Raw genomic sequence first — 12,416 nt, forward strand, 5'->3', positions numbered from 1 at the left:
CTGCTCAGTCCTCACGGAGAAGCTCTGAACTCCTTGAACCCCGAACTATGAAACGAAACCCAGGTTTCCTTCACATAACATCAGCAAAACGGGAAAGGCTTCAACAATAAATGTAAATGTCCCTATAGTCTGCTCACGTATTCACTGCAGAGACCTTTAACACTACTGACCGTCTTAAGGGGGGCTGTGATACAAGTATTTCTATCACGCACGAATACTTTCTAGAACACAAATCCGTTAAAAAACACCAGCAGACTAAATTACAATACAGAAATGTACGTTTAACTTACGTCATGTGTCATCTCTTACTGTAAAAAGTCACAAATGCCTTGTAAAAATAAAAATGCTTGCTTTCTGAAACTTCACTCAGAGCCAGGACAAAAGGAACCACATGTGCACACATGCAGAGAAAGGCATCGTTCATCTCCTGTGAGGACATCAATACTACTACCATCGCCGCAGCTCACAGAGATCACATTAGCAAACCGAGAGTAAAAAGGGAAAAAAAAAAAAAAAAAAAAAAGGAAAGCGGTGAGTGCAGCTTGTGAGACATATTTCAGCCCGAGGATCTGTATCTCATGTATAGGTCACTGCAATGACTTGACTTATGTGGTATGTGCTCACAAGCCACAAATTAAGGCGGAATGGAGGTTGAGCGGAGTTAAAAGGTTTCATGCGAGCGTTCCAGGCAGCCCAGGAGATGGCCAGAGGCTAACATGTTGGCCCAATCATTAAGGCATCAATCTGAGGGTGTGTGTAATGTGTACACTGTGAAGGGCTCATGCTGTTGCCAATGTGGCTAACAGAGCACAGAGCAGAAAGGAGATACTCTTCACCCTCGACTGTTGTTGTCGACGATGACGACGACGACTTCGTCTTGAAGTAGGGCTGCACGATTACTCTTATTTTCATTGTTGCCTGAAATGCAATGAGTAAGTTTTATTTACAGGCGCACCTCATACCTATAACCTGAGCTACACCGCTCGGACTTTCAGTCGGATCCCTTGAATACCGCGCCTGAAACTCACAAGCTGCTCAGAGCTACGCTACGGAGGCTCATGGGATTTCTTGGTTTCCCTCATCAAACTCATCAAATACACAATCCAACAACTCCAAAACGCTCTGGTGGACAAGTTCTGACCTGCACATTCACCACGCTGTGAGATAATAATGGAACGTTACGAGACTGAGTTGTTTTAGAGGTAACAATCCCATGAGCCTCCGTAGCGTAGCTCTGAGCAGCTCGCGGCTCTGCTCCGCTGTTCTAAAAATAGCTTGCACTGACAATTAAAGGTAACGAACCTACTCCTAAAACTATAGGAATTATGGCAATGGGCCAATTTGCCAAAGTGTTGAACTATCCCTTTAATATGTACACCTGAATATTTGCTTATCTATCACAAGTCATAGCACCATCGCAATATTGAACAGTGTCTTCGCACATCAGACATTTTGCTGATATTGTGCAGGCATAACTTGAAGCCTTTTGGGAAGGTCCGAAAACTGAACCTGAGGAATAAGCGTGAAGCTCCAAGTAGTAGAAGGTTTGAGATAAACAGGAAAACACACCTGCTACCAGAAGCAAAGACAAACCTCACACAGAGGAAGTTTTTCCAGATGATATGTCTGATTTTGATGAGAGAAAAGCACCGCAGGATAAAAGACAAAAGTATTTCCCTACAGTTTTCAACAGACAGCACTCAATAGGATCACCACTGTACACAGATTCCTATTGGCTAAAATGAGTTCCTTGACAGCTCATCAACCTTCGAAAGAAGTATAAAGGTGAAACGGTACAAGCTGCTGGTCATGACTGGCTGATTTGTATTTAAAAAATGTGTTCCCAAATCATGCTCCCAGTCTCTGATCACCTGTGGTTAATACATGATATTGTTTGATATCTAATCCAGCTCATACAGTAAATGTCAAACCCCAGAGGTGCAACTGCCTCTGTAGTTTGGGGTACTTCATGGATTTCTTTTAACTTGCAGCAACTCTGAACAAAGAGCGGCGGCTCAGACTCAAACTGTGAGCTGACATCAAACTGTCCATTGAAGACGGCATCAAACACACCGACTGCTCTGACGGTGTGTTGCATTTGAAACCTACTGTAACGTTCACCTGTGCGTTGTGAGTCACGCAGTCGTGTCGGTCTCGTATCAACTTCTGCAGATGTCTGAGATTTATATGAAACCGAGCTGTCGTCATCCAGGAATTATCCACCATCCTGTATAAATAATTACAAGCCGCCGTTATCCCGGCATTGTACCTTGCTTTGTTTATATATGAACACAAGCTGTAGTCATCCAGGAATTATACACTTCCCTGTATACAACAAGTATGCCCTGAAGTCATTCAGGAATTACCCACTGCCTTAAATAAATCATCAATGTTTCTTTTATATGTCCTCCTGAGCAGGAAAATAGCCACATGCCAAACCATTGTGCTAATCTCTGATTTACAATGCTAATAATGTTTAATGCTAAGTGTCTAATAATGAAGGAAGAGTACAACAGGTCTGGGGCCTCGTGTACAAAAGCTGAGGATGAATTTGCCTATCAACAGAAAGTATTTCCTGAAAATGCGACTCGTGCCACATGTCCTGGATTAACCCAAAACTGATTTATCCTAACAAACAGCTCTGGGTGGCTTCTTCACAAGTAATTAAATCATAACTTGAATTTATATAAAAGCATCAGCACATAAGGCCTGAAATATATCACTGACTTTGGGGCGTCTTCACTCCTCAGTGGTTTGAGACGGAGACATGACGTTTAATCCTGTTAAACTAGACAATCTGGGCTTTCCAACAAACCCCTGTTTGTCTGCGAGTTATGTACTGAATATCAATAAACCAATGCCAAATGTTGGAAAAGATTTCTCATCTTTTTCCTGGTACATCTCTGCATTCCATTGGGAGTATGTGGTGGATTTCAATAGTGGGTGGAATAAACCAAATACTGCTGATCTTAATCAAAACGAACTGATTCAGGTTAAAAACAAAAATGATTCAGGTGCAGGACAAGTCAGGACCAAACCACACCAACACTCATTAACATCATAAATTTGATAGTCAGCGTGGGCATATGCATAGATTTTTGCACATCCACTGTTTCATCATCTGAATTTGAGTGCATTTGCATATTCCCAGTTTTGTGTACCACATGTTTCAGTATGAATCCAACACGAGGCTGCAGGTTTTGTCAAAGCAGCTGTGATTAAGGAGCCAGACCAGGCAAACTCTACACCTTCGTCTGGTTTCAAGTGTTTTTTTTTCTCCCTCCATAACAAAAAGCACCTCGGTCTTTAAAACACCTAATCACAACTGCGTCTTTTCCTGCTCTGCACAGACTCTCCGACTCTTCTCGGCCCATTTCTTGCCCATTAAACCGTCTCACGTCTTTCCATAAAAGTGACAATTCTCTGAAATATCACAAACACCTCTGAAGAGATGCCATCTCCAGAGTAGATTAAATGGCAGCCGAGGCTCCAAATGAGGTGCTTAAGCAGCATGAGCCACTGCCGCCTATTGGCAAAATAGCTACCCCCCCCCCCCACCCTCAACCCCTTCACTGGTTCCAAAGAGCTTCCTTTTTTTTTGCCTCCATTTGTTCAAAACGGCATTGCCATTTGGCCCGTCTCCATAGCAACACCTCAACGCTGGCCCAGTTGACCGCATGGCAATAATCAAGAGCGGTGGCAGCTTTACTGACTGATTCGTCATTAATCTTAATGTGCATCTGGCAGCTTCTCCGGGCCGCACGACAAATCACCGAGAGTGTGGGAGGAAGCCATCACTTCCTTATCCTGACTGCTCCTCTGTGTTTTGACTGCTGCTGCTACCGCTGCACCGACCGGCGTGCAGAGAGATTCATAGAAAAAGTGACGGCGTTGATGTCGATCGGACGTGGAGAGGCTGTTTCGCCACGCTACGCAAGCTCGTTTGTCGTCGGTGAATAAAAACACGGCCAACGTAAATATCAACAAAAAAAATTAAACCTGCAAAATGAGCCAAGTGGAACGGGCAGATGTCAAGAGACTTGCAGCATTTTCCGACCTGTACTCGAATGCATCACGAGGAAAGTTTTGAGGATCCAATTTTCTTTAAGCGGCGGTGACGTGATGAAAAAAAAAATGATAATAAATTCGAGCATTAAAAAGCCATCAGTCAAATCTGCCTGCACACAACCGGGAGAAACAGGGAGAAGTAAAAACGATGTTCCAGTCCATTTAGTTTGAGATGGGCTCTTTCCTCCCCGCACCAGCCCACTCCTCACACTAAATATCAGGTTTCCAAGGCGACACAGTATGAAACCAATCACAGCTACTTTCCCGACGCTCCACAAATACTCCCGCTGTCCTTAAAAGTAAAAAAAAAAGAAAGAAAGATAAAATGTTATCTGTAGACTCCTGTACAAGAAACTCAGCTCCTTTTGACACATTTACCTTGTGATTAGGGTGCGTTTAAATGCCTCCCATTTTATCTTAGAGGCAGATGAAGAGTCACCATGCGAGTGAAAACCTGGAACCCTCAGGAGCTGAACATTAATATAATCTCCAAGACACTTCAACATAATCTGTTAAAGCCACTCTCTACCCCGACCCCTTCATCCTGTTTGATCAACAGCTCATCTAGTTAATATAGTTCCATTTAAATGAGTTAATACAAAACAACACTTCATAATTAATTAATGGATTCATTTAATCATGCAGAAATGTCCTTCTCTGGTTTCAGAGCTTCTTCTCTTTGTTCATAATTTTGTAAACTGAATCACGATGTGATGAACATAATTCACCATCTTTTTTTTGTGTTCATTTATTTATTCATCTTTTCACCGATCCCACCATCATTATAAATGTGACGCAACAGCTTCTCAGACACAAAAGAGAACCAGAAGATCATGCTAATCTCCTCTGTCTTATGAGATCAACAGAAATAGCCATTAAGCATCTGTATACTGTATACACACACCCACCTAGTAAATATGGATGATATTCTGTACAATGAAATACATGAAGACAGGAACTCAATTAACCTCACATATGTATAATTAAACACTAATTTTCTCTCGCAGATTTGAGCAGCAAATAATGCTGCGTATCTTGGTATAATGAGATGGAGCTGTGTAATATCCTGGTTAGTAGCGAGCAGATCCTTCACCAACCATCAGAGACTCAAGACTCAGTGAGGAGAGGAAAGAGTCTCTCAGTAAGTTTTTTTCAGGATCTGTGAACCTTCGACACACCACAGCAGGATAAATGTCGATAGTATTGTCCAGATAAAAGTCACAGTATCCATCTCTGTGAAATAATATCTAGTCTGGTTTATGATTTCTGGATGACGAGGATATCTGACTTCATGAGTGTGTTTACTGACAAAGATTTGTGTGCGGTCAGAGACGACACCAGTGTTTGTAGTTTTGGTGCTCAGTTAACCAATCAGTGTCTCAATGAGGCACATTAAAAATAAACAGAAAAGGACCAGTGCCTGGGGATTATACAAGCTCAACATAATGGACAAAAAAATGATTGCTGCCATATTCACATTCGTTTAGATGATCAGTTAATCACATTTCTCAGACTGTGGTCATCTTCAATTTGCTTGTTTTGTCTCACCAACAGTGCAGAACCTAGAGTTTCCTAATTAGTGTCTGACAAAAAAAAAGACTAAAACAACAAACTGATTGTCAAAATAGTTGCCCATTGTTTGTCTGTTAGTAAATCGATTGATGATTTTTTGTCAGAGCATTTATATCTTTGACTGTCTTGTTTCTACAAAGCCTTTGTCGTTTTCCATTTTTGCAAATGTGAGACCGTTACTCCTCTGCTCCACATTTGCATATGTCCAGGAGAGAATTTGGGTGTTACAAAAAAGGCACAGATAGAACATGAATTTAATACTTTATACCAAAACAGAACAAAACATCCTGAACTATAAGTGAAAAGAGATAATTCATCATCAACCTGTGCACGTCCAATCAGCTCTAATAATATTTCAATTGTTTGAGTCTGGTCTTGTTCTGACAGAGGAGGAACAGTGGGCGACATTAGCTTCAATGAAACAAAACACCAGCTTCTCCTGATGAAACAACACAGTCACTCTCCGTGATCTGGGCTGTGGTTCAACTAGAAAACGCTCAGGAGCTTCTGGAGCTCCAGCAGATCAGCGGCGACGCAATTTGTCACCATGTTAAAAAGCACAAGAGGCAATGCAGACTTTAGCAGCGCTGGGAAGAAAGATCTTACGGCATATGTCATCGTTAAGGTTAAGTACTCTCCTGCTGGGCTTTAAAGCAAAAAGTCTTCCAGCCAAATCTCACATTTCTAAAAAAGACTGGTCCCGGAGCTTAGGAGCTGGGAAAAGAGTGCAGTGTTCACAAGCCAGGATTCATTTGGTACCTTGCAAATCAAAGGCCTTAAAAGAGAAACAAAGTGCTGAAGGCTCGGTATCCGCAGATAGAGGCGTTTAATGTATAGGCTGCTTGGAGGCACTGGGGTCAAAGAGCTTTCTGTGATATTCAGCCTGACTTTAAAGACAGCTTTGAAGTACATCAGTTTCTAAACTGGTTATAAAGACAAGAAAGAAAAACACAACAGGAGACGACAGGCAAGCAATTTTTACTATAAAAGTCCAAAGATACGATTGAAAGAATCAGAAAGTTCCTTCAGGAAGTTGTATTCTGCATTTTTTATTGTGTTTCAGCTGATCTGAAGTCAGACAGAAAACAGAAGGAACTAAACAAAGACCTGCTACCTCCAGTCAAAACACAAGTCATAAAAGTTTCCGGATCACCAAAAAAGGACTAACTTCTGTTTACAATATTTATTTCTTATCCAACATTGGAGAGAAAGGTTTTCCTGAGTCATGCGTCCAGTAGTTTCCGAGCTTCCTTTTCAGAGTTAAGACTCAGTTTTCCATTAGAAATGTGATCAATAACATGAGGACAGTGATGTGTTTGTCTGGTCCTTCTAATGTCCGTCTGGTCCTTATCTGCTCTGTCTCTTAGTCATCGTGGCCTCGTATCCTTTATAATCAGTGTTTATATCATTGATTGGTCCGCAGCCTTTACAGTCCATCTAACCTTTTCCTAGGTGCGACTGAGTGATATAAATACTTCCTTCATGAGTGGTGGGAGGGCTCCGCTGTTTCAGGGTGTAATTAAAAGAGGCTTTTAGAAAGAGCAGCCATGGTTCTCAGCCTGTGGACTTGTTAGCACCAAGGCCTGAAATTACCCCGTCAATGTCCTCCATTGAAATCTCAGATGATGTTTTTCATGTTGGTCTTTATCGATGGACGGGAGGTCAACGAGGACCAAGAACTCCTGATTATTAGTCCGTCTGGTGTCTGTGTAATGATTTACAGTATGTTTCCAACACTTCCTGGATTGTTTCTTTTGTTGAAGGAGCCCTTCATTTTGTGAAATGCATTTCCTGCCGTTTCCTCAATGTGACGAACGTAGAGACTTTAGATCCCAGTTCACCTTTGTTTTATGAATCTCAGCGTTTTCTCAACTTCCTTCAGGAAGAATTTTGTCTTTTTATTCTTGCATTTGTTTTCCTGGCTGCCATGTGTGTGTGTGTGTGTGTGTTTCTGAGTCCTCGTGTCCCTGTTGTACTCCATGGCTGGAGTTTGGTGATGGTTTCCATGGTAACGGTCCCATGGTGAAGCCCCGCCTTCTTGAAATCTGCCTGCTGTTGTACTCAACCCCAGCTGAATCAAACTGCACAAACATCCGGGTTAGTCCGATGTGGAGACGTGTCCTCTTTGTTTTTTTCCTTTAACTGCTTGTTTATATCGCAGTGTATTCCTTCCTGCTGTTGGATATTATTTTTGACACAGGCCTGCAATGTCTCCTAGTTCTGCTTGAGACATGTTGTCCACAGTTAGTAGCACTGAAAAGTGGCATTGGGACAACAATTGTGTCTTCTGTACACCGTCCTTCTGGGTCAGCGATTTTAGCCCGAAGTAACTTTTAGATGTGACGCTTGTTGTCTCCGATGTCCAACTTCTGTTGATTTATTCCAGATGTTCGACAATCAACAACAGTACCATGGTCTGTATTTGGATAGGCAAGAGCTACTCTGTCTTGGACAATGGATGGATTTAGATTCGTCCTATCTGTTGCCTGATTGTTCTAAGACGGAGTCAACGTCTGTCTGCCTTTGAGGGACTGGCCTCGGGGCCCTGACCAGACCCTTGTCACCTTGTAGGACATGTCTTACCTGTTCCTTGTAGCCCTGCCTGTGTGTTTGTGCTGATTGTCCTGCTGCGGAGTGAATTTCCCTGATGGGATTATCTTTGTGAAACCGGCGCAAAAGTCTCCTCGAAAAAAAACAAAACCAGACTCAGACTTGGAGCAATTATTTTTTTCCATTTCTTGAATCACTTGAATCACAAGTTCATTTCAACCCACTCCTTCTCGACTGGAAGCGCACAAGCTTCAGTCTTTTATAATGAAAATGTACATGACACTGCTGAGCACAGCAGGAGCAGAGAACAAAGAAACAGTACTTTCTACATTTTCTCCTTCAATCCAATCGAGGAATGAATCATGGGATTAATCATTAGCGAAAATGACTGCTACCTGCTTCTTCAATAAATTACCATTAAAGCACTAATGTACCTGCAGGAGATCATCACTAAGTGGCAGATAACAAAAGACACAAACTGACACACTGACATACTGGTCCTGATTCGCGTCACTACAAAACTCCTGTGAGGATTTGCCACATCACTGTACAACAGTCCGGAGCCAATGAACTAAATATTCTTGTCCAATCAACACTGGACGGATTCCCAGCACCGGCCACACCAAACAATCCTCAAAAACTCCCCGAAGGCCCCAAAGTGGGTCAGAAAAACCTCAACCGCGAGATATTTGAACTCATCTCACTCTATCAGGACTCCATCAACTCACATGACAAAAGCAGGTCGGACCACAAAGACCCGGGGCTCCGAGGGAACAGCGATTCTGGCATGACAGTAATGAGCGTAATGCCGCATGTCTGGTCATCATTTACCAAACAGTGAGACACAGAAAATCTGGAGCTTTGGTAAACAAAGTCGGTCGACAGATATAATACATCTGCTAATGTTCTGATAATAAACAGGTCACTTTATTAAACCGTTACTGGGTGGTTGCAAATACTTGAACATCGGGGTTAGAGACTTTTCTCACCGCCTCATGTAAATCATTACCTTATAAATGCTGTTATTGTCCACAGATAAAACGATGAATACTGGAAATAATGTTGCACGGTTCGACACAAAATCAACCTACAACCTAAAAGACACTGTGTATTTGCTTTATAGCATCTATGTGAATGTGTCGAGCCTTGACTTTAGGGTTATACTTATATTTCAGGCTAAATTCGGGTTTGTATGACCTGAGCACCTTCAGGCCTGCAACCACCCAGCCAATCAAAGCCAAGAAAATATCCACAGTTTCCCCAACTGAAAAAAAACCCCATGCAGCTCTTATAAACAGGCTTTATCTGTTTCATGTCCAAAAGCAACACTGCATGCGATTACTTGTGTCTGGCAGGGGTTCAAACCAACACGTGTGCAAGCGGTTACATTTAGAAGAAAAAGCTCCAACTGCTGCAGGAAAGATGTCAACGCAATGCAAACTGGATTTTTCATCATTAAAACATAATTTGCAACCTTTTCCTTCTGTTGTCGGAGAAAAAAAAAAATCGCCATCATTTATCACAAACACTTTGCAGCAGGGCAGTAAAAGCATCACAGTTTTGTTCACAGAACCAAAAAAACACCATCTGTTCTCCACAATGTGCATTAAAACAACTTGTTTTAACAGTGCAGACTCAGAGATCCTTTTTTTTCCTGACACCATCCACAGAGTCAGAGTTCAGAGTCTGCAGCAGTGACTCCACAGGGGGACACAATGCTTACTCATATCAGGGGTTTGAACTTTCATTTGTTTGAAGGTCTCCCCTCTCTGACAACATAATAAGAAACCAAGCCATGCAGAAACACAGGGAGAAAGAAAGCAAAATATATAATAATGTGTTATATTTACCTCTTTTTGGTTTAGGGAAGCTTTCATGCAGGTGAAAAACTACTTTCTCCACAAAGTGCTGAATGTTGCTGTGCTCTGGTCCTCGGACAAACACCATCCAGTCGTGGGTAAAGCCTTCCACAGTGGGTTTCTTCCTGACTTGGGCACGGTGACCAAGTTCTAGTTTCACCTGAACAGCACCCTGTGAAATACAATGATGTTGGGTTACTGGAGAAAAAAAGAAAAAGAAGAAAAAGAAAAAAAACTCAAGAGCCCTCCACGTGTTTGACAGGGTCCAAAAAAATGCATAGAAAAAAAAAAAACTACAAACTCCAGAAACCAAGGTTAGAATAAACCTTTTCTGCGGATTGATGTGCTGCTTTTAATGTCTTCATTGAATCCCGTAAAAGGGAACTCCGTTTAAAAATGTGTCGATTTAATGTCATTTTGGGGGAAAAACCTGACATATTTTCTACTGTCAGTGTAAAATCTGAATCACTACCAAGCTAAAAGCAACACATGTTCACACACTTTTTTACTGCAGATTTGCTCCAAATGAATTATGTTGTAAAGAAAAAAGAAAAAAATATACAACGTGGTGAAAAATGGCAAGAAAACCATGCATAAAGTTGACATTTATCTGATTTCTACTACACTTTATTAATTGTATTCAACAGTATGCCGAATAACAGTGCGGATTTTTCCATTTAATTTACACGTGAGAAAAAAAGACGTTTTTGCCGTTGAGTTCAAAAATATTTAAAAACGTTCGATTCTTCAACGGACTTTTGAATTACAACGGTCATTCTGGAACAGCGGCACGCATCGGCTCGAGCTAGCTGCTGCTCGGGCTGGAAAATCCTCATTACGGACCGAAAAAAGCCACCGACTCTCCTCCGGTGCGACGAGGAAAAACGGCATTAACGATCCAAACTTGCTCCGTTAGACCGGGACAAGGGGGCGAATCCTCCCGCAGACTACTCACCGAGTTGGCCATCCTGGAAGGCCCCACGTTACTGTTATTTCATGGAGAATTACTTTTAAGTGAGAGCAGAGGTGAGTGCAGTTTGCCTATGACGGCGGACATGGTCTCTCCTGGACTGAAGTCAGACTCAAGACTTTCAAAGGCTCGCCGGCTGTCAATTACCCGAGCTAACAGACTCGACTTCCGCTTTGGATTTTCAGAATAAACTCCTCGCAGTGACGCTGAGCTAGGGATAGGCCTACCACTAAAACCATTCAAATCTACAGTAACTGCACAATATTTCTCTCATTTAACACCAAGTGAGGTCTTATGTTCTCTTTAGTCTCCTAGTCTGTTTAATTAGATTTTTTCTCATTTATATTTCAGATTTCATAGCTCAATATGGAAACTAAAAGACTAAAACTATACCTCCTTCATTTGTTGAATTACCTAAGACATTAGATAGGCTACATCAAATCTGCAAAAGCCTGCAGTCTAAAAATGCTGGTATCATCCTATAAATAATCCAAACCCCAGTCACCACCATGACCATTTTTCACTCCATACCTCATAAAACATTATAGGAAATATAGAAATTTACCATGCTATGACTTTTATTGATTACCTTAATGCCTGTCTGTGCAATTCAATATAAAGTTATTGGATTAAGATAACAAAAAATATTCCTTTCTCCTTTCCTTTTGTCCCACGATGGGGAAATTTGCAGTACTGCAAATCCACAGATCCGGAAGGAAATTAGCACTTTGCTATAATCTGGCACATTTACATGATTTTGTGTCCATTAATGTGCACTGTCCCATTCAAATAAACAAATAAAGTAAAGTAAAGTAGACTGTAAAATTATAAGACCATCATGAATACATCATGAATAAGATTGAAGAATCTCAAAATCTTTTCTTTTTTTTAAAGTAGCAAAAATATAGTAAGGGGAAAAAATTGCAAATATCTTCTCTTTGTGGGCCCGTATTAATTAGCCTAATTAGTCACAGCTTTTATATTTCTTTGAATTAAAAGTTTGATTTTATCACTGTTTATGAGTGTAGTTCCCTTGCATGATGACATTCATTCTTAACACTTGAAAGTCCTTTAAAGTTGCAACACTGAGAAACGTGGTTTAAATAGGCTACAACTTCATGACATGACATTTCACTTTTGTGCTTCAAACTTTTATTTTGAATACAAAATCTTCGCATTTCCGTCGTTTTCCTGGCACAATCCCGCCGCCTTCATGGCGCTGAGGGGAAGAGCGCAGGCGCAGCTTGGTGTACCCGCTGGGGCCAAGCCTTAGCACGAGACGGAAGGGGCCAATAACAGAGCGGCAGACACACGGACCTCCAATCAGGCGGCCGCAACCTTCCTGTAATTGTGTTGCCTTCAAGTCCCTGGAGGAAATCCCTTCAGAAGTGCCTCTG

The 12,416-nt window shown here is 41.6% G+C and overlaps 1 protein-coding gene across 2 annotated transcripts in view; it reads right to left on the reverse strand.

Annotated features, from left to right (window-relative positions):
* Window positions 1-11,148, reverse strand: part of mllt3 (MLLT3 super elongation complex subunit) — a 51,495-nt gene extending 40,347 nt beyond the window's left edge. For both annotated transcript variants that reach the window (XM_085759524.1, XM_085759523.1), the window contains exons 1-2: window positions 11,005-11,148; window positions 10,041-10,221 (exon numbers count right to left, since the gene is read on the reverse strand). In XM_085759524.1, coding sequence (XP_085615650.1) covers window positions 10,041-10,221; window positions 11,005-11,016 — 193 coding nt within the window. In that variant the 5' untranslated portion in view covers window positions 11,017-11,148. The remainder of the gene's footprint in view (window positions 1-10,040; window positions 10,222-11,004) is intronic.
* Between the last annotated feature and the right edge of the window lie 1,268 nt (window positions 11,149-12,416).

The sequence above is a fragment of the Trachurus japonicus genome, chromosome 18 (genome assembly GCF_045865225.1).
Source record: "Trachurus japonicus isolate A0001 chromosome 18, Traja_1.0".
Lineage (NCBI taxonomy): Eukaryota > Metazoa > Chordata > Actinopteri > Carangiformes > Carangidae > Trachurus > Trachurus japonicus.